General features: G+C 37.1%; 1 protein-coding gene across 3 annotated transcripts in view; it reads right to left on the reverse strand.

Annotated features, from left to right (window-relative positions):
* The window catches only part of LOC129281036 (elongator complex protein 3), a 29,621-nt gene extending 9,427 nt beyond the window's left edge, over nt 1–20,194 (reverse strand). The window contains exons 1-11 of one of the 3 annotated variants that reach the window (XM_064111816.1): nt 20,069–20,162; nt 14,238–14,467; nt 7,005–7,104; nt 6,509–6,599; nt 5,876–5,923; nt 5,369–5,503; nt 4,621–4,844; nt 4,004–4,084; nt 3,252–3,332; nt 859–985; nt 169–362 (exon numbers count right to left, since the gene is read on the reverse strand). In XM_064111816.1, coding sequence (XP_063967886.1) covers nt 169–362; nt 859–985; nt 3,252–3,332; nt 4,004–4,084; nt 4,621–4,844; nt 5,369–5,503; nt 5,876–5,923; nt 6,509–6,599; nt 7,005–7,104; nt 14,238–14,427 — 1,271 coding nt within the window. In that variant the 5' untranslated portion in view covers nt 14,428–14,467; nt 20,069–20,162. Of the gene's footprint in view, nt 1–168; nt 363–858; nt 986–3,251; nt 3,333–4,003; nt 4,085–4,620; nt 4,845–5,368; nt 5,504–5,875; nt 5,924–6,508; nt 6,600–7,004; nt 7,105–14,237; nt 14,468–20,068 lie in introns of those variants that run through there. The other 2 variants (XM_064111815.1, XM_064111814.1) reach the window with 2 other exon arrangements.
* Nucleotides 20,195–21,333: the final 1,139 nt, after the last annotated feature.

Here is a 21,333-nt window from a genome sequence, read left to right on the forward strand (position 1 = left end):
TTCACCCAAGCGGTAATATGGAATAGACCTTATGCATTTTATGCGTTAGTGATCTGGAGCTGGCACATCTCTGACAACTCCATTAACACATATTCCAATATCCTCTGAGGGAGGGCGCTATGAAAATATGAAATATACATAAAGTCTATAATAATGAATATGACTGACCTCTGAACTCTGTACACCCTTGTCCAAGGCGGCACTAAGGCCAAGATCCTAGCGACCAGATCAACCAGAGTGCTAGGAGGGTAGCTCTTGTAGCGTCCAGTCTTCCAGAGTTCATACAGACCTGTACCCCTGATGACGAGGGTTGGGTAGAGCTTCAGACCGTCGGGACGGAAGGCTGGATTCTCAAAGAATTCCTGACATCAAGCAGAAAGTAAATATGCAGCAAGGTGTAAAAGTGATGATATAACTACCAGGTAGGGTATGTCAACTTAAAAAAAACTTGAAAATGAATCTGATGATGAGGCCACTATTCTAATTGGTGTAATGACACGAGAAAAACTTTCTTTTCTACCAAATCATGAAAAGGTCACTTTGGTAAGCAATCACTGCCAATGCTGCGTGCTTCGCCAGACCTTGCCTGAAGAGATAAACATTTTCTCTTATTTTTCGATGAGGGTAGAGCTTCTGAGTCTCAATCTAAAGTGTAGTTTATTACAATTCAAAACCAAGAGGAGATAATGCCTGAGTTCAAAATTTAAATCCCAATATTTCATCTGTTTTAATAAAAACTTTTAGATGTGGAAATTAAGATTTCTCCAAATCTAAAAACTACATCTTATATTTGGCATTTCAAATATGTACACAGGTTTGAATTGGTGAGTACTCACAAAGATAAATGATTTTACTTACAATGAACTGCTCTACGTCCCTCTCAAGGTCAACATTAGGAAGGTCAGGCATCATATGAGAAACAACCTTAAAACCAGCATCCTTAGACATCTGAAATGACTCACAAACAGCCCTAACAGTATGACCCCTGAAATAGGGCGATAAAAAAATCATTGTATTAATTATTCCTGGAACAAAAAATAATTTACAAACTATTTAAATGCATCATATGACAGGGGTGTGAGTGGTCACAAATAAAAAGATCTGAAAAAAAGCTGAAGAGTGTTGAAAAAGTCTGAAATAGAAAGAGCTCCCATACTTTATGTACAGAGGAAAACCAAGAATAAGCTGAAATTAAGCTGAAAAAAAAAAAAAAAAAATCTGAAATCAGGTAAAAATCTGAACACTCACACCCCCTGATATGAGAAACAACCTTAAAACCTGCATCCTTTAATCTGAAATGATTCACAAACAGCCCTAATGGTGTTACCCCTGAAATAAGAATAAAGATGCCATGAAAATTTTGTCCAAACTGATGGAATAAATCAACAATTACCATAGACTAAAGCTGTATATACATGTACATGTACCATAACCTTGTGGTGTGAGCCTGAAAGAATAATAGGGGTGATTATAAATCATTGTTCAAAACAGGGGGGAAATTACCTGGGGGCTGCTCAAAAGAGCCCTGGAAACAAAAAATAATAATATAAAAAGGAGCCCTGAAAATCCCCATTCGTCTCAATGTTAAAACTTATCCAATATAGCAGATTTAGACAGTGGCCTGTATTCTGAAGTCGGGTTTAACTTAAGCCCAGGTTTAAAGTTGTGGTTTAAGTATGGATAGCCAATTGTTACATAAATCACTAACAGTAGAGATATCATATTTCAGCTCATTTGGCTCTCAAATCATTCATAATTGTCAAGGAAGTATAAATAGATAATTGTCTTCACCATCGATGAATCAGGAAAGAGCAGAGTAAACATAAGAAACATAAAACTTAATTAAAATGTTGACACTGTTAGCTTCCCATAATTTTAGCACAGAGTTAGACCATGGTCTAAGTTAAACCCGACTTTGGAATACAGGCCAGTAAGTTGTGAAAATGATGTAAGGATTGATTTATCCTGGAACAAACCAGAACACAAAGAGGGAATTCCCCTGTCTGTCTTACTGGTATGATGTCATATAATAGCAGTGTTGACTTTGTGACATTGAAATACGGGCATCAATAATCTCTCTATTTCATAAGCCATTTGAATATAAAATTTCAGGATTTGAATTAAATCCTGGTGGCCGTTTCATGAAGCTGTTCTTAAGATAAGAGCAACTCTAAAAGCGACTGGTGATCCTTTCTTGTGGTACATGGTATATTCATTGGCGATGGTTTAGCGCGTAAGAAAGGATCACCAGTCGTTCTTAAAGTCGCTCTTATCTTACGAACAGCTTTATGAAACGGCCCCCAGGGCTAAGAAGGCCATGACTAAGGATGATCTGTTGACTGGCCTCATTGTCCTTCTCTTTGATCTTGGAAATGTTTGGTACCTCTATTGATTACCCTCATTAGCATGTGTAGTTGAAAAAGTTAAAAGAGTGGCCAAAATGTAACTCTCACCCCTATTAATGATGTTTCTATTTCCTTTCTTTACTGCACCATGAGCATCTTCTCATGATCTTCTCATATCATAGATTAAAGGTCAAGTCCACCCCAGAAAAATGTTGATTTGAATAAATTAAGAAAAATCAAACTAGCATAATGCTGAAAATGTCATCAAAATCGGATGTAAAATAAGAAAATTATGGCATTTTAAAGTTGCACTTATTTTTCACAAAACAGTGATATGCATAACTCAGTGACATGCAAATGAGTCAGTTGATGATTTTCATCACTCACTATTTCTTTTGTTTTTTATTGTTTGAATTATACAATATTTCATTTTTTACAGATTTGGCAATAAGGCCCAACTTGACTGAACCATATAGTATTAAACAATGCTAATTCCACACATGTTCAGAGAGGAATTAATCATTGTTTCACTTGACAATGAGGACAAAATAAGAATATTTTATATTTCATATAATAAAACACAAAAGAAATAGTGAGTGGATGATGTCATCAGTCTCCTCATTTGCATACCGGCCAGGATGTACATATAACGTTTTGTGAATTTAAGCGAAACTTTAAAATGCCATAACTTTCTTATTTTACATCCCAGTTTGATGAAATTTTCAGTGTTATGCTTGTTTGATTTTTCTCTTTATATTCAAATCAACTTTTTGTTGGGTGGGCTTATCCTTTAATCAAAACCCAGGCAAGTTGTCAGATTTGACAACTTATGGATGGCAAGTGTTGACGAGGTGCCTCCCTGGTACCATATAAAGATCAGTGACATTTCTCATTATGACTGCTTACCTGTTTGTATCTCTGGCTACATCTTCATACACACTCTGTACACCAATCTCTAATCTGGTACAGCCATATTTCAGCATGTCACTGTCAAGAGATACAAGGTTTATAGAATTTTACTAATCATCAATAAATTATGTCTGGGTAGTATTTCGTAAAGCTGATCGCAAATTAAGCACAACTTTACGCATGGCCCAGTCCAGTGACCTGGGCCCGGTCTTCCAAAGAGTTACGATTGATCCAATCAATCATAAATCTATGGAAATCCATCAGTGTCATTATTTTTTCTACATAAAATTTTCAAAATGTCCTTTGAAAACAAAGGCGAACACACCAAATTGTCAAGAAAACAATGAATTTATGTAATTTACGTTATATCTAGAAAACATTTTGAACAAACATGCATTTTAGATGTTGACGTTGCTGGCCGTCCATACTTGTGATTGATCGGATCAATCGCAACTCTTTGTAAGACGGGCCCCTGAAGTGTTTCACTAAAATTCATGTAAGTTCCAAGTTGCACAATGAATATCTTGTATGCATTGACACACTTAATATGACTGACTTATTGTGAAACCTGTTTTTTTATGCCAAAACAGACTTTCAATCATGATTAATCATATTAGTATTCTTATCTTTGTAGATAAAGATTATAGTTGTAAACAAGCAAATTTTAATAACAATTTGTAAGAATTTGATATTGGTTACAGGAAATTCACCCTCATTATGTACCACACACACCAAAGTGTTTCACTGACCTGAGATGTCTCTTGAGGCAGTAGTCTGGTCTGGTTTCTATGGTGATACCGATACACTTTGTCTTACTCCTCTCAGAAAACCTGGAAAGATGATATCAATATAAAAACTCATTCAATTTAATTCAACTCTTGTCATTTCAATTCACTTCAATACTCAAATGAATTCAATTCAACTTAATCTATTTCAATTCAGTTCAAGTCAATGCAATGTAATTTAATCCAATTCAATTCATGTCAACTTTGAACATTTCACTTCACTTCATCTCAATACTCAAATCAATTCAACTTTATCTAATTCAGTTCAGGTCAATGTAATGTAATGTAATTCAATCCAATTCAGCTCACCCATTTCAATTGAATTTGAATCAGTTCACTTCAATTCAATTAGATTCAACCCAAAACCCATATCACTTTAATTCAACTTAATCCAATTCAATTCAATTTCATATAATTCAATTCAATTCAACATAATTCAATTTCATATAATTCAATTATATTTCTTTTGGTGCAATAAAAAATTTAATTGAAAAAGTACATTTATGAGTAAAAACATAAAAGGTCAAGGAATATGATGTCTTTCTTGTCCAAGTTCATTAAAACAAATAAATAACACTCACTTGACTGCCTCTTCCACACTGTTGCTTGTATGACCAGAGAGGGCGTCATGCAGGTTACGGATGAAGTAGTCTCTGTACTCCTCAGACAGTGCCATGAAGGTCCCGCCCATAACAATAAACTCCACCTTATCAACGCTGTGACCTAGCTGTTTTAACTGATCCACTCTATGTCTGGTTTGAAGGTAGGGGTTGTATCGGGCACGGATAGCACGCATTGAAGTGGGCTACCGTATAGAAAGAAACACATCAAATTTTAAAGTGTGATCAATTATATGAAAAAATATAGGGTAATGATAGGTATTCAAACTAGAGATTTTAGCTCTGTGAGCTACCCCCAATCAAAGAGGCTGAGCCCTCCAAATTCCACTTGAAGATTGAATATTGAAACCAATTTGGTTTGCGTTTTTTTTTAATGGTATTTTTTTGACAGGGGGAGTATGCCTATAAAAAATATAATTTATGCACTGACATAGTAATGTAGCTGGCTCATTGCATCATGCAATAACATTTGAAAGTGTTTTTGTTCTTCCATTGAGGCCCCCTCCCCCTATACTTCCACAATAAGTTACGGTAAAGTCGGATTCATTTACAGTAACTTTGCAATTATGGTAATTACCATGGTAACAGGGCTCAATAGCCAATCAAATTCAATGTTTCCATGACAGTTACCATAATAATAATTCTTCAGCCAACACTGATGTTACAGTACATCAATAACCAAACTTTTCTTAATAATGTCAGAACATACCTCGTATCCAGTGTATGACTGAGTAGAATACTCAAAATCTGAGTCCGGTCCTCCTGGGCAGTACACACAAATGTTGCCTGTCATGCTAATATGAGGGCATCTATGGGGCTTACACATGACTGCTACAACTGCTATCTGTTCACAAGAAAAGACAAAAGGAAAGTGGTGTAACGAGCAATAATTTTGTGTTAGGAGGCCTTGAAAGAAAATTCTAACTGATACAAAACTTTAAATTCAAATTCATTAATTTCTACATTTCTAAGAACTATGCATTACAAATCAAACAATTCTTGAAATGAATAAAACAACAACAATTGTAAAAATAACATTCGTAAATTGCAAAGAGCCCTTGTTTGGAGTCTTCTCAAAACTTCAAAAATAGAAATAGGAAAACTAGCCCCATTAAACAAACAAAAAATATCCATATTACCTCCTGGTTTTAATAATCTATCTTGTTTCTCTCTCAAGACAATTCAAGATTATGTACCGTTAATGAAAAGTACTTACCCCACTGGCTGTCCTGATTGGTTTAGCTTTCAACTTTGGAATAAGAGCCTCCAGAAATAAAATAAAATAGAATAGATTACATGTAGCTATAAGTAAAACATACATTTTTACAAAATGCGATAGTCTAAATCAAAATATCAATGTTCATAAAAAATAACAAAGAGATAATTTTGAGATGTTTAAAATGAAAATGGAGAGAAAAATCTAACAGTCCAAAGTAAAATATCAAGATTTATGTACATATAAAAGAAATCTCTGCAATAATTTCTGATCTTAGAAAAACAATATTGTCTCAGAAACGAGTCATTAAAAAGGAGATGAAAATCTTATCTTGTACTCATTTTATATGATGAACTTAAAATTGTATTTTTGAAGAATATGCTAAAAGGTTTCCTAATAACCCCTTTACAGTGAAAGATGAACAAATAATATGAACATGTTTTCACGGCTCTTGTATTGCAATCTATCACAGGTTGGAATTTCTAGTACAAAGTACCATGATTATCAGAACACTCTAATAAACAATGGCTATTTGCACATGTATGATTGATTACTTATAAATGCTTCTGAGTAGTACCGTAGTCACAATGCATCTATTGACTTAAAAAATTTCAGAAACTGGGAAAAACCTACCTTTTTGTGTGCTTGGGGGACAGCTGCGATGATATCGACAAGACGAGGTTGAGAGGTCAGACCATACTTTTTGGCAGTCAAACTCTTGATTCTAGTGGAAAGAAAAAAAACATAACATATCATATGAGGAATGAGGTACATTAAGCTTCTTGATGTACTGAACCAAATAAAATTTTCAGCATTAAGCTGGTTTATTTTTACTCCTTTTAGTCAGATCATATTTTTGTTGGGGTACACTTGCCCTTTACGTTTCAACTTATACATGTTGGACCCAGATAAGTTCAGTGGCACTGTTTCATAAAACTTGTTATCAAAACAAAATTGCAATAACAGTTTAAAGCTACATAAATGATTCAACCGGATTGGCTAATAGTAAATTTGTTACAGAAAATTGTTCATTTGTTATTATTACAAATGGGACCCAGAAGTGGTGGTTCAATTCATGATCTTCACTCTCAAGTAGTATTTGATTACTGAAGGGAAGATAAATACTCACCTATTGAGATTAACATCTTTGTTTTCTTCATGAGCAATGACAAGCTGACTGATGATATCAGATACAGTCATCATCATCATCTCTGCATGCGACAGGTTTGCTGAAGAAAAAAAAAAAACAGTGGGAAATTTGTAAGTTGATTTCATGAGAATATAACAAAAGTTATTATATCCTCCATAAATGAAATCCTGTATGCTGATTGGTTTAAATAGCATCATGTGACCAAACATATTCTCACTATTTTGCGATGATGTTGAAAATGAAACGCCGACCGAAGAAAATGTGCTATTCCGTGATGTCAATGATGGAATAGTTGACTATTCCATCATTGACATCACAGATCACGATGGCGCAAGCACTACTACGCGTTCCGCGCACTGAGCGCGTAGCTTCAGGAAAAGTAGGTCAGTCAGCGCGGCGGGTTTGATTCAGATTTAAAAAAGGATGAAGAGTACAAGAACTAGATTATGAAGATCTATTGCTCTAACTTATTAAAGTAGGATATAAAACAAATATACCAGGCCCTTATTTCGAAAGTATAGAGGGAATTATTCATCCTTGGTTGTACTGGCAAAATCACTATTTTTCCCTTAATGCCAGTCCAACACCTTGGATGAATAATTCCCACTTTACTTACTCAAAGCCTGGTATATTTGTATAATGTAAACAGGAGATAATTTAGAGTTCCTTTTCATGACAGCCACCCAAAACCAAAATAATATATTTATATATATACTGTAATAAAATATGATGATGACAAAAGTTGCCATAAACTGGTGATAATGATTAATAGGTCTAGAAGATCCACCTGTACAAAACATAACAAAAAGCAGAAGAAAAAAAAGAAAGAAAAGGGAGAAAGCTCTGCTTAATTAATTGTACTGGAAGAAAATTGAAAAATAAACAACATGTCTTGCATTGTGATACTATGGCACAAATCGATGATGTGACATTTCAAAACTGTTCCATTAGTTTTACACTTAAATTTTATGAAATTCTGGTATCAACATCGCCATTGGTGATTTCTCCCCACTATTTCTGAAATCTATTTAGGTCTGGCCTACGACTAACACTGCACTTTGCAGTTAAATTTTGATAGCCAAATTATCATAACATACTGAAGAGGGTGACAGATGTCTGCCGCACTCTATATGCATCTCATAGCTTAGCTACTAACAAAGAGAACAAGTTGGCCACATAAACATCGGCAAGTTTTTTCCTGTCTTCTCATAATATTTTTCTCTGTTTGTTTAATGAATATTTGTTTACAAATGAAATCGATATTGTATAAATGTCGGAAGTGAAGTTCTAGCCCACTTACATGATTTAGGACTAGATCTAGCTCCGTGGAGAGTAACATAGTGAATGATTTTTAATCTCTAGGCACCCGTACGTTCATTACATGCCACCATGCACAGGAAAATGAAGGCACGACGCATGCAACTCTCTCTCTCTTAGCTGATCCCTCGACTGTAAGAATCTATGCAGATGACATTGACAATAATGCATTTTTCATGTCTCCACTCCTGATCAATGATAATGATGATGCACAGCATTTGTGTAGCACCATATATCTGTCAAAGACATTCAAAGGCGCATTTTTGGAGGAACCAGCCAATCTGGGTCGCCTAGAAGGGCGCACACACAGGACTGTGACCCGCAGGTCTCACCTCCCGATATAACAGATTGGGGGAATGCAGGTGGACCACTACACAGGGGTTTCCCCCTACTCTTATTCGAATAGTGCAGTGAGTTCTTAACATGCAAAGGTGGTGGCTCTCCTCTACACAGGGCCTCCATTTAACGTCCTATCCGAGGGACAGAGTGTTATCCACTGTAACATAGCCTGCATCTATGAAACAGGGGAGAGACATTTACACACAATGCACTGGCTTCAGTCATCCGCCCGGGGTGGACTCGAACCCACGATCTTTGGTTCGACAGGCAGACACTTTACCGACTGAGCCAACTTTGCTCTGATCAACCCAAACTTTTCCAAACAAGTTTGCACTCACTGATGGACTGGTCCTCAAAGTGGCAACTTCAATTCAATGCCACCAAGTGCAATGTTTTGCATCTTGGATCAGGTGACCAAAGAGAGCACTACAACATCAGCACTGAATGAAGCTAGAGAAGAAAGAGATGTAAGAGGTGTAATCATAGACGATAATCTAAATTTCACAAGAAATTTATAGAATATCGGTTTCATTTCTAAACAAATCCTAGACTAGGCCTATTCATTGTTTGTTGAGTAAATTATCATTATTTACCGATTTCTACAGTGCGTATCAAAAAAAAGTTTACACTTAGAAAAAATCCTGTAAAATTATACATTTGTAATATCCTGATGATTTTTCCACATTTTAACATTGGTACAGATCCATTTAATCAAATGACGATATAACTGACGAAAAATATTTCCGCTTGAGTGAGCACCACTTACTTTTGAAAAGTTAGTGAAAAATGATTTGCGCAGAACTTTGAAATAGTTATGCAAATAAAAGTAGACCTTAATCATGAAGAACACGTGAAATTTAGCTAGTAAAATTGATTTGAAGATCTCTTTAAACCTTTTTTAACTTGTTTCCTTGCCCAAAACACTTCAAAGAGTGCATTGCGCCCCACCCCACTCCCCCACACACCGAGGCCATCGTGACGATATTTGCTTTACTCTGAGCTGTGATTTACATGAAATGGCTTAGGCTTGATTTTCATTTTGTTAATCATTTTCAAGCTTGGAAAAAGTGTGGAAAAACAAGTATTAAATGAAAAATGAAATGTAAACCCACTTTAAATTATAAAAACTTAGTGACAAAATGCTGGAGACGTCTGATATGAACTTTTGTTCAGATTCAGTTATGTCCTCAGATCCAGCTGGCACAAAAATGGTAAAGGTTGTGCTTACTAAGTGTTGAAATTTCAATTTGGGTGGAAAATTGTTACAAAATGGTTGAATGTATCCGTTTTATTTCAATTGACTGAAAGTGCAAGGGAAATGTATGAGAAATTTTTCACAATGTAAGTTTGATTTCGCCCTTTCCCCTTGACACAGCGTGAAAACGAGCGTTTCTGCGCAAACAGATTTCTGCGAGCTTTACAAAAATGGACAGTGCTCACTCAAGTGTAACATTCTGTAAAAACTTTTACTTTCATTTGATAGATGAAACCCAAACCCAAGATTATATGTCAAAAAATTACCCACATGTTGTATATTTTTTAATTCCCAGAGCTTTTTCAAAGTGTAAACTTTTTTTTGATACGCACTGTATATCAAAGTTATTTATAGTAATAATTAAAATCGGCATTTGCGCAGCTAAAATAAATTATTTTATCTACAATTAAGCAATTATTTTGGAGTCTAGAGCGCGATTTAAATCTCCAAAATTGATCGTGGCACAAAACTCTACGCGTCCGATATTTGGAAACTGCGTCCGATTTTCGGCAATAAACAAGCTTCTGGTAGAAGGCAAATAATTCTGTTTGACCCTACCATAATTTTTTCGATTCTATTTTCTTATGACATTAATATTCAACATTTGTACTACAGAAATAAACATGATTTTCATTTGATTCAATAAATGTATATTGTTTTGGTCCAATTATGCTAAAGTGTCTCATATTTGAGCACTTCACTCTATCCTACTTGCTCACTGCAACCATCCTGCCTCTGGGGAATCTACAGGTAGGACTATGGTATGCCAATGCTTTACACAGCACACACTTAAAAAATTAATTGAATATCACTTTTGTGACCAAAAATACTAATTTCCAAATAATTTTACTTTGTTTTTCATTAATACATGTAGCTTGGGAATAATTTATGTATTCACCAGAACGATCAAAACTTGAATTTTTGCCATATTTTTGTGTATGCCCTCTATTGGTGGAAAGTAATATGGCAAGAAAATTTTAATTTTTAATCTCTATTTTTAATTAAGAAAAAATAATTTAAAGAATCAAATTTACTTAATAAGCCTGAGTCATATCGATTATTTTGAAAGCCGGTGTTCGACAGCTTGAATTCGATCGAACATCGATGCATCGAATTTTGAAGGTGGGGAAAATTGAGTCATTTTTTTTGTTGCTCCAGCCGTCGCGTTGATGCGCTATGCACACACTGCTGCACTAGCACTGACGGTATGCGCTGGCCTGGTGAGCGATGCACAAGCAGATGACGGAGCAAAGTTCATTCCCGAGTTCGTTTGTATTTTCCATGATCACACAACACAAAAAAGGCCGGGGACCAAAGCAGAATTCTTCCCAAAATATCTTCAACAATGATATTTGCAGATGACAACATATAAGTTTAAAATGAAACAATGAAAGACAATTATGAATCACGCAGAGTCGATCCGAATGATTTCCGGTCAACTAGCATTCGCAGTCCAGACTCGCACACACCCAGCCGCCCCGTCCGCAGCCCCGTACCGTACACTCACTCTCCCGAAACGACAGGCGTGCTTGCCAGCCAGCAAACAAGTGCAACCAGAGCACTGTAACTTGCCTGAGATAGTAAGCCTACGTATAGTAGAAAGAATTTTACTCCCCAGAAGCCTCCAGGGGCCTGTTGCACGACAAGATTAGCGATACGTAGGAACGTCCTAGGACCATTTTTCCGAGATAGGAAGATTGGCGACATATTCAGCGCTTTCCGTTTAACGAAGGCAATTTTGTCTTCCAAATCCACGACATCGTTTGATATCGATAGTATCGGAAAAATATTTAGTCTTTATCGCCACCTGAACCTTTTATTTCGGAATGACTACTTTTCATAAAATCATATATTTCAATAAATGGAGATCAAATAAATGTATTATTTGTTACTGATTGTAGAAATGATGCATGGAGCTTACTTTATAAGGTAAAACAAGAAAAATTCAAAGATTCACCAACATAGCAGGATAAAATCGAAATTTTCATTATTTCCCTAATCTAGAACACGGTGCCCTTTTAGAGACACCTTTCATTGACCCTTGTCCGACATAAAAATTGATGTAACTAAGTAATTTCGACATTGTATTAGTTCAATATACTGATTTTTTTATAGAATACTTATATATAGTGATAAGTTTGCAAATTATGCTTTAAATGTTATTTGATGAGGTAAAATATGGTTTGAATGGAGTAAACAAAATCAACGTGTCTGATTGTATGAGACTAAAAAGAAAAATATGAGAGGCTGCGTGTGAAATATCTAATTTATTTATTTCATTTGTCAGATATAACGCAAGAAATACAAATGTGAGTGTTTAGAGTATAAACATACCTTTGCATGAAAATTATGAGAAGGCAAGAAAAATATGAAAATTGCTGCAAACATGTCACGTGGGTAAAGTAGTGCTTTGCAATAATAAAACATAGAACAATGTGTGAAATCAATCCGCAATGGAAAAGGAAAATACTATTTACACTACAGAAACAATGCTAAAAATGACAAGGATCATAAATGTTGGTCATATTTAAAGTTGATAACTTTATGGAAGTTTATATAACATAAGCTTCAAGAATACAGTGTATAACAAAAAATATATGTTCAACATTTCAAAGAATTTGAGATGTATATTGCTTTGACATAACGTACAGGGCCTACCCAAAGATTAAAAATGCGCCTTTTCGTATGGAATTTCCAACCTTTTCTTTTATAGATGTACAACTTATCTTCATTTGTAATGATTGTGATGGATTCGTAAGCTATAGACCTAATCTATTTTTTAATTAGCTATTTTGTTACTGCAGATTTTTTGTTTTGTTTCATTTATCATATATCTCAATTAAGTTAGCACAATCAGTCTCAAAATTGGTGATTTAGAGCTAACATGAAGTTCCTCACACATATGAATAATTCGCTGCTGTATCGCATGCGATATGCACGAGGTACCGGGTCCGGTCCGAACTCGGACCCTCGCGCGCGCATGCGATGTTTTGAAATCGGCAGCGAATTATTTATACGTGTGAAGAACTTCATGTTGGCTCTAAATCACCATTTTTTAGTCTGATAGAAGCATGGAAAAGAAGTGAAACTTAGTGTAAAGTAAGAATATTAATTTTGTTTTTAAAGATCGTGATGTTGCATGAATTTTATATTTTCCCCCCATAAAATACCACCTTTGTCACTCGGAATATCAGATAGAGTTCACGGTCTCGAAGTTCGGGTAGGTGGAGCGGAAAAAAATACTTTTTTTTTGCAGGAGCCATTTTTCTAACTGATCACAAATTTCCGAGAGCCATTTTTTAATTTGCTAGAGCCATTTTTTAAATTAAAAAAAATAATTTTACACATGTTGAATCTTAAGTATTGTTTGTTGTGTTTTAACTTGCCATCCGTATTATTTCTTTAACCAACAAAAGTAAAGATTGCCATAATGCCATTCGTTTAATGTGCCATCTGTACTAGTCTACATCTATACTAATTATAGTACAGTCCCAATGAACAGGGAAATTGTTCCTCATATTCCTACCTGAACTTATGTGGTTGTCTAGCTGACAGTTTTTCACTCATGGTTCATTATTTTTTCACAGAATTGTTACAAGCAAACAATTCAGAAATCACGAACCAACTCCGAGAAATATCCGGTGACCAATGCGATGTGCAACTCAAATGCATTCGCCTATGCAGCTACACACATGCACGCGCACGCGGTGTCTATTTCACTACACGTATCGCTATACGTGGGCCTACACAAACAACGAGGGTAAAAAAAAAGGACCCGAGTTCGGACTGACATTGTGATTATAATAAAAATAGCAATGCAATTCCAGGACTATGAAAATGAATATCGATATTCGAATAACGGAAAAATATCCACTGGTAATTCATCAAAACTTTTGCAAAGATTGGACAGGGTTCTTACAAACAGTAATTACTTTGGGACTAAGGATAAATGGCGTTCGAGCTAAAGCCGGTTCGCATTTGTATTGCACATAGCGCAATACAACACGCGCGGTCGTTATCCACCTCTATGTACGCTGCACAAGGGAAGACAGCGGACGTACGAGCCAGTTTTTTTTAAGGAGCGATTTTTTCCCCCGATCGCTCTCTCTAATGGGTTTATGATCAACTGAAAATGGTAATAAGAATGTGATTGGCTGGCGCTTCGTATGCTCCACAACCCGGAAATCAATTGACTTTGTTCACGTAGCGATAGATTCTACAAACTCACAAACACGATGTAATATTGACGCTACTTCGTAAGATTTTGACGGAAAAGCAAGAAGTAATAAAATTTTGCTTACCTGCGTTGGTGGTATCGGTGAGAAAACAGATCCTCTGAGAATTCCTTTCATAATTCATATTAAATATAGGAAAGTGGAATTCTAGGTCGATTTTGGTACGAGGTGACAGAGTATTGCAGACTTGTTTCAATGGAATACTGCGTGGGCACGGGAGGCTTGCAATGTGCATGCTTACTATATTTTCATTCATAAATTGGCTTGCGTCGCAGTGGCTAGATGACGTCACTGCGCTGCAAAAGAAACATGGCGACGATTAAACGATCTCAGTCACATCATCATCACTTGAAAAACTTGTATATTTATGGATATTTCGAGGGTAATTGGTGAGATTCAAAATGAGAATTGTGTACTTTTGTGATGAAATACAATCATGTCTTACACTACGCAATAAAAATAAAATACATGTACGTTACTGGTGAGCATTTCTGCCCGTTCCCCCTTTTTAGATTTATAGTAAACATTTTGGAATTAAATATGTTGTGTGCCCCCCCCCCCCATGAGAATCACGTACAGCATTATTTGTAATGGGGATAATGCCAGGCGTTAGGGGAGTGACCATACGTACAGTATATTACTTTCACTCCCCAGACGCCTGCGATGCGTGCGAGTGCGTATGCATCCCTTCCGGCGGCACGAATGACGGGCGCGCTAGCGCAGAGGCGATGGTCGGACAGCGAGCTGCGGCCGCTTTTCACCAAAATTGCGACCGGAACGGCGTAACGGAAAATATGCGAAGCCCTGGAGCGGATTTTTTTCTTCTTTTTTCTCGAGAAGAAGAAAATGCTATGCTTTGGAGCGGCTTTCTTTGTAGCTTTTTCTCAATAAGACAAAAATGCTATGCCTCGGAACGGAAATTTGAGTGTAAAAACGGGGGTCCCCTCCGCGGCACATACCCACTATGCATTATATACTTAGTGCCCCCCCCCGTGCAGACTCCCCCCCCCCCCCCCCCCCGTAGGTACGCTAGTGTATAAAACAGAAGAGGAACATTTCCTTCACGTATTTTTATATCCAAAATATGTTGCCTTAGTATGGAATAATCACAATGACATAAAATGAAAATGGGTACCTTCCTAATGATCATTGAGATTTCGCCTATGGAATCATTGTTTAATAATTTTCAAAGCTTTAAATAGATGAAAATGTTCATTGAGAAAATATACATATATATATATATATATGTAAATATAAATATATATATATACACTACTCAAAAAAAGTTAAGGACCACTTTTTAATGTGTGTATACAATTTTCAAACCGGGTGTTGTATTTCTAGAAATACCCGAATATGGCTGTCTTGAATCTCCTCAAACACCCTGTAACAATTTCACACATGGGTGGTTTCAGTTGTTGCATGATGTCTCTCGCATTATTGCATATCCTGAAAAGTGGGCCCATTGTGAAGTGGTACAAATGTGGATTCAAATGCATTTTCTGTCTTTAGTCTCTACAATCAACAAATTGCTGACAACAGCAATGCCAAGATACAGCTGTCCAGGATGCCATCAAACACAATGAAATCAATTTCACACATGCAGTTCTTTCATGTCTCTTGCATCATTGCAATGTGCCCGTACAAAAGTGGCTTCCAAAGCATTTTCTGTCTTTAGTCTCTACAATCAACAACTTGCTGACAATAGCAATGCCAAGATACAGCTGTCCAGAATGCCATCAAACACAATGACATCAATTTCACACATGCAGTTCTTTCATGATGTCTCTCTGGTATCATTGCAGTGGGCCATAAGACAAGTGTCTTCCAAAGCATTTTCCGTCTTTAGTCTGTACAATCAACAACTTGCCTACAACAGCAATGCCAAGACACCACCTAAGTGAAACAGATGTAGCCAGAGCCCTAGGGATGCTGGAAGCTGGCCTCAGTCAGCGAAGAGTAGCCAGAATGATGGGCGTGTCACACAGTGTCATTAGCAGAGCAAATCAAAGACACCGAGAGACAGGGCTATACTCCGAGAGACCCCGCAGTGACCGACCAGTTTCGACAACCCCTAGAGATGATCGCTACTTGACGAATCTCAGCCTCCGCAACCGCTTTCACAGTGCACGCCGCCTCAACAATGACTTCGCTGCAGCAACTGGAGTGATTGTTTCCACTCAAACAATCCGTAACCGACTTCACAGAGCCAATATGCATGCCAGACGGCCAGCTCAGTGTGTCCCACTCACCCCTGCTCACAGAAGAATTCGTCTCAACTGGGCCCGGGAGCATGTCAGATGGACCAGACAGCAATGGCGTAGAGTTCTGTTCACAGATGAGAGCAGATTTTCCCTTGACCACAATGATGGACGTTCGAGAGTCTGGAGGCGACCAGGAGAGAGATTTGCAGACCCCTGTATTGCAGAACATGACCGTTATGGGGGAGGCAGCGTCATGGTGTGGGGAGGCATCACCTACGCCAACCGTACTCGTCTCTACGTGGTCCCAGGGGGAGCAATGACAGGAGTGAGGTACAGGGATGAGGTCCTTGAACCTATAGTGGTGCCATTTGCAGAAAATGTGGGACAAAACATCATTTTCATGGATGACAATGCCCGTGCCCACCGAGCTAGGGTGGTGACCGAGTTCCTTGAGGGCCAGGGGATTGAGCGTATGGAGTGGCCAGCGAGGTCCCCGGACTTAAACCCGATAGAGCACGTCTGGGACATGATGGGGAGGAGTCTCGAGCAGCTCGAAGCCCATCCACTTGGACTGCAGCAGCTGGGTGTGGCTCTGGAGGCTGCATGGGATGCACTGGACGTCAGAGACATCAATCGCCTCATCAGCTCCATGAGACAGCGCTGTGAAGCCGTTATTGCTGCAGGAGGTGGTCACACTCGTTACTGAACTGCCTGAAAGACACTCAGACATTCGTTTTTACCACTTCATGTCGGTAGCTGATACCCCTCGGGGCCCACTTTTCAGGATGTGCAGTGATGCGAGAGACATTGTGCAACAACTGAAACCACCCATGCGTGAAATTGATTACAGCGTGTTTAAGGACATTTAGGACAGTTGTACTGAGGTATTTCCAGAAATAAAACACCTTGTATAAAATCTTTATGTACGTTTTAAAAAGTGGTCCTTAACTTTTTTTGAGTAGTGTATATATATATATATGTAAATATATGTAAATATACAAATATACATATATATATATATATATACATATATAGTCAAATGATCTGCTCGGAGATTATAAATAGGTTCAAACAAAGAAAAGTATAAAAACTCCGTGGACAGTAATATTTTAACGAATTTTCGCCCATAGGGCTTTGTCAAGTTATGACAAATTTATTAGATTGCGTCAAAATAATGCATCATAAAAATGCGCGGTATCCAAGCAGTGAGCAAAAGCGCACAAAGGATGACGAAAAGGATACGTCATAAAGGGGAAACGAAAGAAGACAGTAGGAGAAGTAGATAGAGAGAAAATGAGAGAGAGCGCGTGAGAGAAAGAAGAAGAGAGAGTGGGTGAGAAGGAGGGAGATAAGGAAGAAAGAAAAAAAGAAGAGAAGAAGAAAAGAAAAAAAGAGAAGAAAAAAGAAAAGGAAAGAGAACAGGAAAGAAAGACAAGGAAGAGAAGGTAAAAGAAAAATAAAAATAAAAAAAGAAGAAAACAAATATCCACGTCAAACGAAATGAGTGGACATTTAAACCTATATATATATGAACAAAATGATAATGTCCCGATCGTTTCGCATTACGTGTGTTAGATTGCGGGCGTTTGTGTGTGTGTGTGTGTGTGTAGGAAGCAAGATGTTCGTGTTAATGTTTGCACAAAAAAGGAGAGGGAAAGGAAAAGGGGAGGGGGAAAGGTAGAGGAGAGAGAGGGAAAAGGAGACAATAAAATAGAAAGAAAACAAAGGAAAGAAAGAGGGGAAGGGAGAGGGAAAGAAAAATGGAAAGAGCGAGAAAAGAGTAGGGAAGGGAGAAAGGAAAGAAAACTTTAAGGGAAAGGAAAAGCGAAAAAAGGAAGGGAAAGGGAGATGAGAGAAGAAAAGAAGGGAGAACGAAAATGGGGAAAGGGAGAGAATGATGAAGGGGATAGGAAAATGTCAAGTTTGAAGATCTAAATATTAACACTAAAACAAAATTGGACTTCCATATTTTATTCATAAAAATACCGTCTTTTTCATGATTATAAAGGTTCAACGTCCCTGTTCTAGGTCTATACTTCAACATAAATCTACTGGCGCTTCGCGCTTGAATTCTGGAGGTCATTCCTTTTTTTAAAGTATAGGTAATCTGTCGGACTTTTCATAAAGTCCGAAATTCAAATCTTAAGCGCAAATGCGCTCGCATTATTTTTCATTTAGATACAGTCCTGTCATCAATATCAAAAATTATAAGCACGAGCTTCGCGCTGGCATCATTTTTGTAAGTGACATTTATGATGTTGTTCATATTTATAAAATGCTTAGAATGTCCATTTGTTGAGGTTTAAATGTCCAAAAATTCAGCGCTCGCATAATTTGTAAGGTTAAAAGGCCCACCATTTTAATTGTTATACAAATGTGCTTATACAACGTCCAGAATGCAGTTCGGAATATTGAAAATAACTGTTGGTCTCGCTATTTCTGCCCGTGCGACAAGCATTTATCATTTTGAATCATGAGATTCACCTTTAAAATAAGATGAAAAAGTATCGTTAAGACTGAATTAAGAAAAAAAGAAGCTCACGTTTCACGCTTGCATTTTGATCCGTTAGCTTATTATGATAATAATGGTGACTTCATTAATATATTTTAGCGGACATGTCCACCTTTTGGTGCTTCAAGAAAAATAAACACAACACACAAATAATAATAGAAAACGAACAAGAATACAATAGATAGTTACCTATCCCACTCATGAATTCTTATTCAACAGTCCCCAAAACGTCTTTTTTTCGTGTTAGCTTATTTCATATGTATATAATATATATGTCTCCTCATTATGGTTATAAAAAGTGCTCAGAATGTTTTATTTTCAAGTCCTTGTATCATCAGAATTTTCAGCTCGGACAGCTCTATCGCATTTTGATTACTATCCTGTTGATTTATTTACTTGAACAAAATATTTAAAATGTCCAGCTTTTAGAACAGATATCAAAAAAAGGTATTCACCTTTTCATAGATGAGGAAGAAGAAAAAAGTGAAGAAAAAAGTGAAAAAAATAGGAAACAAACTAACGAATTAATGTGACACAATTTTTCTTCATTTCAAGGCGATTCTTTACATTTCATCATCGCTGATGCTAAAAGTGATGGCACTACAATCGAAAATACCGCTTGACAGCAAAAAAACCCCCCAAAAAACAGAAACAGGAAAATAAAGCTGAGCGTCTAAAATGCAGCTAGCAGTACAAGCTGCAGATCGTAAACAAACGTTTTGTGAATAATATCGCGCGCCCTCTTTAGGCAAAAGTTGATATCCACGATCATACTGCGGTATCTACGTGATTCGTGAAGATCACGAGAAAATGCTTTTATTTTATTAAAAAACACACCAAAGAGAAGTCAAGAAACGATCCATATGGTTCGGTAAGTGTCATAGCACAATTAGAAACATTATTTAAAAAGGAATGGCATAGTTATTTTAGTAAAAAGTGTGTGAAAGATTCGCGTGCACCATGTGTATATGAATCCTTCGCACGCGAGATGCATTGATCCCATGACTGAGTGCGATTGGCCGGTCTATCCTAAGGCAAAGACACACACACAATTACACACGAGTGGGACCGAGGTTAACTGCAACTGCGTGGGTACACCGTCTCGGCTACAGAATTCGAGATTTAATTACACGATGAATATAACATTATAATTCAAAATGCAATATTATTCATAGACTCACATTTCTTCTTGTTCTTCCCCATAATGAAAGAAAGTAACTTTTAACCGTTGCTCATGTAAAAACACCAGAAACGTGAAGCAGAAAAAGTCGTGAAACGTGATGTCGCAATCGCCAAGAAAGGTATACGAACTATAAGCCATAACTTCCGTTTCCCGTTCATTTTCGTATCCGATCGATCCGACATAGCCTCCTCAAAAGATAACCTCGAAGCAGCTGCTGCAAAAGGGACAGCCCCCCCCCCCCCCCCCCCAGGGGCGGATCCAGCCTTCGCCATTAGGGGGGGGGCGGAAATTTTTAAAGCCATATTTTCTTCGATCGGCCGCTCGAAGATTATTTTTGGTTTCTTTGAAGGGGTAGTCCTAATAGTCTCTTCTTAGCATTATTCTTATGAATAAACATAAATATATAATACCATAATCCTTATATAATGCGAGCGCGAAGCGCGAGCTAAATTTTTTTGGAAATCTTATGTATTTTTTCCTAAAATTTTGAACATTCTGGGCAATGTTTGTTATCCTGAAAAACATGTGTATGCAAATGAATAATTACCAAGAACGTGAAGCGCGAGCAGAAATAAACTGATGGAAAAGGTACCTGGAGGCTGTTAAAGACTGCTTGCAGTTAGCCATGCATGAAGACGTTACATATTTTAAAAATCAAATAATGCGAGCGCGAAGCGCGAGCTGAATTTTTACCTAAGGAATGGATATTCTAAGCACTTTTTGTAACTTAAACATAATAGGTATATAACTAAACAATTAATGCGAACGCATAGCGCAAGCCGGAAAATTTCGAGATTTAGACCTACTGAACGAGACAATTTATTCAAGTTTTGTATATCGTGAAAAGGATGAGTAAGTGGGGATCTTCCTTACATTATTAATGCGAGCACAGAGCGCGAGCAAAAATCTTTTATATACGTTTTGAACTGATCGAAAAGGTACCGAAAAGGACTGCTTGCACTTAGCCACGAAGACGTTACATATTTCAACGATCAAATAATGCGAGCGCGAAGCGCGAGCTGAAAATTTTAATCAATTTTTGTAATCGTAAACGGGATAGATATATAACTAAACAATTGATGCGAGCGCGAAGCACGAGCGGAAAAAAAATCGAGATCATCTAAAAAGGGGACACTCAATTCATGTTTTGTAAATCATGAAAATAATGAGTAAAAGGGAATCTTACTACATTAATAATGTGAGCACAAAGCGCGAGCAGAAAATTTTTGATATTGTGATCTGAAACTGGATAATGATTTAAAT

This window comes from Lytechinus pictus, chromosome 17, assembly GCF_037042905.1.
Source record: "Lytechinus pictus isolate F3 Inbred chromosome 17, Lp3.0, whole genome shotgun sequence".
Lineage (NCBI taxonomy): Eukaryota > Metazoa > Echinodermata > Echinoidea > Temnopleuroida > Toxopneustidae > Lytechinus > Lytechinus pictus.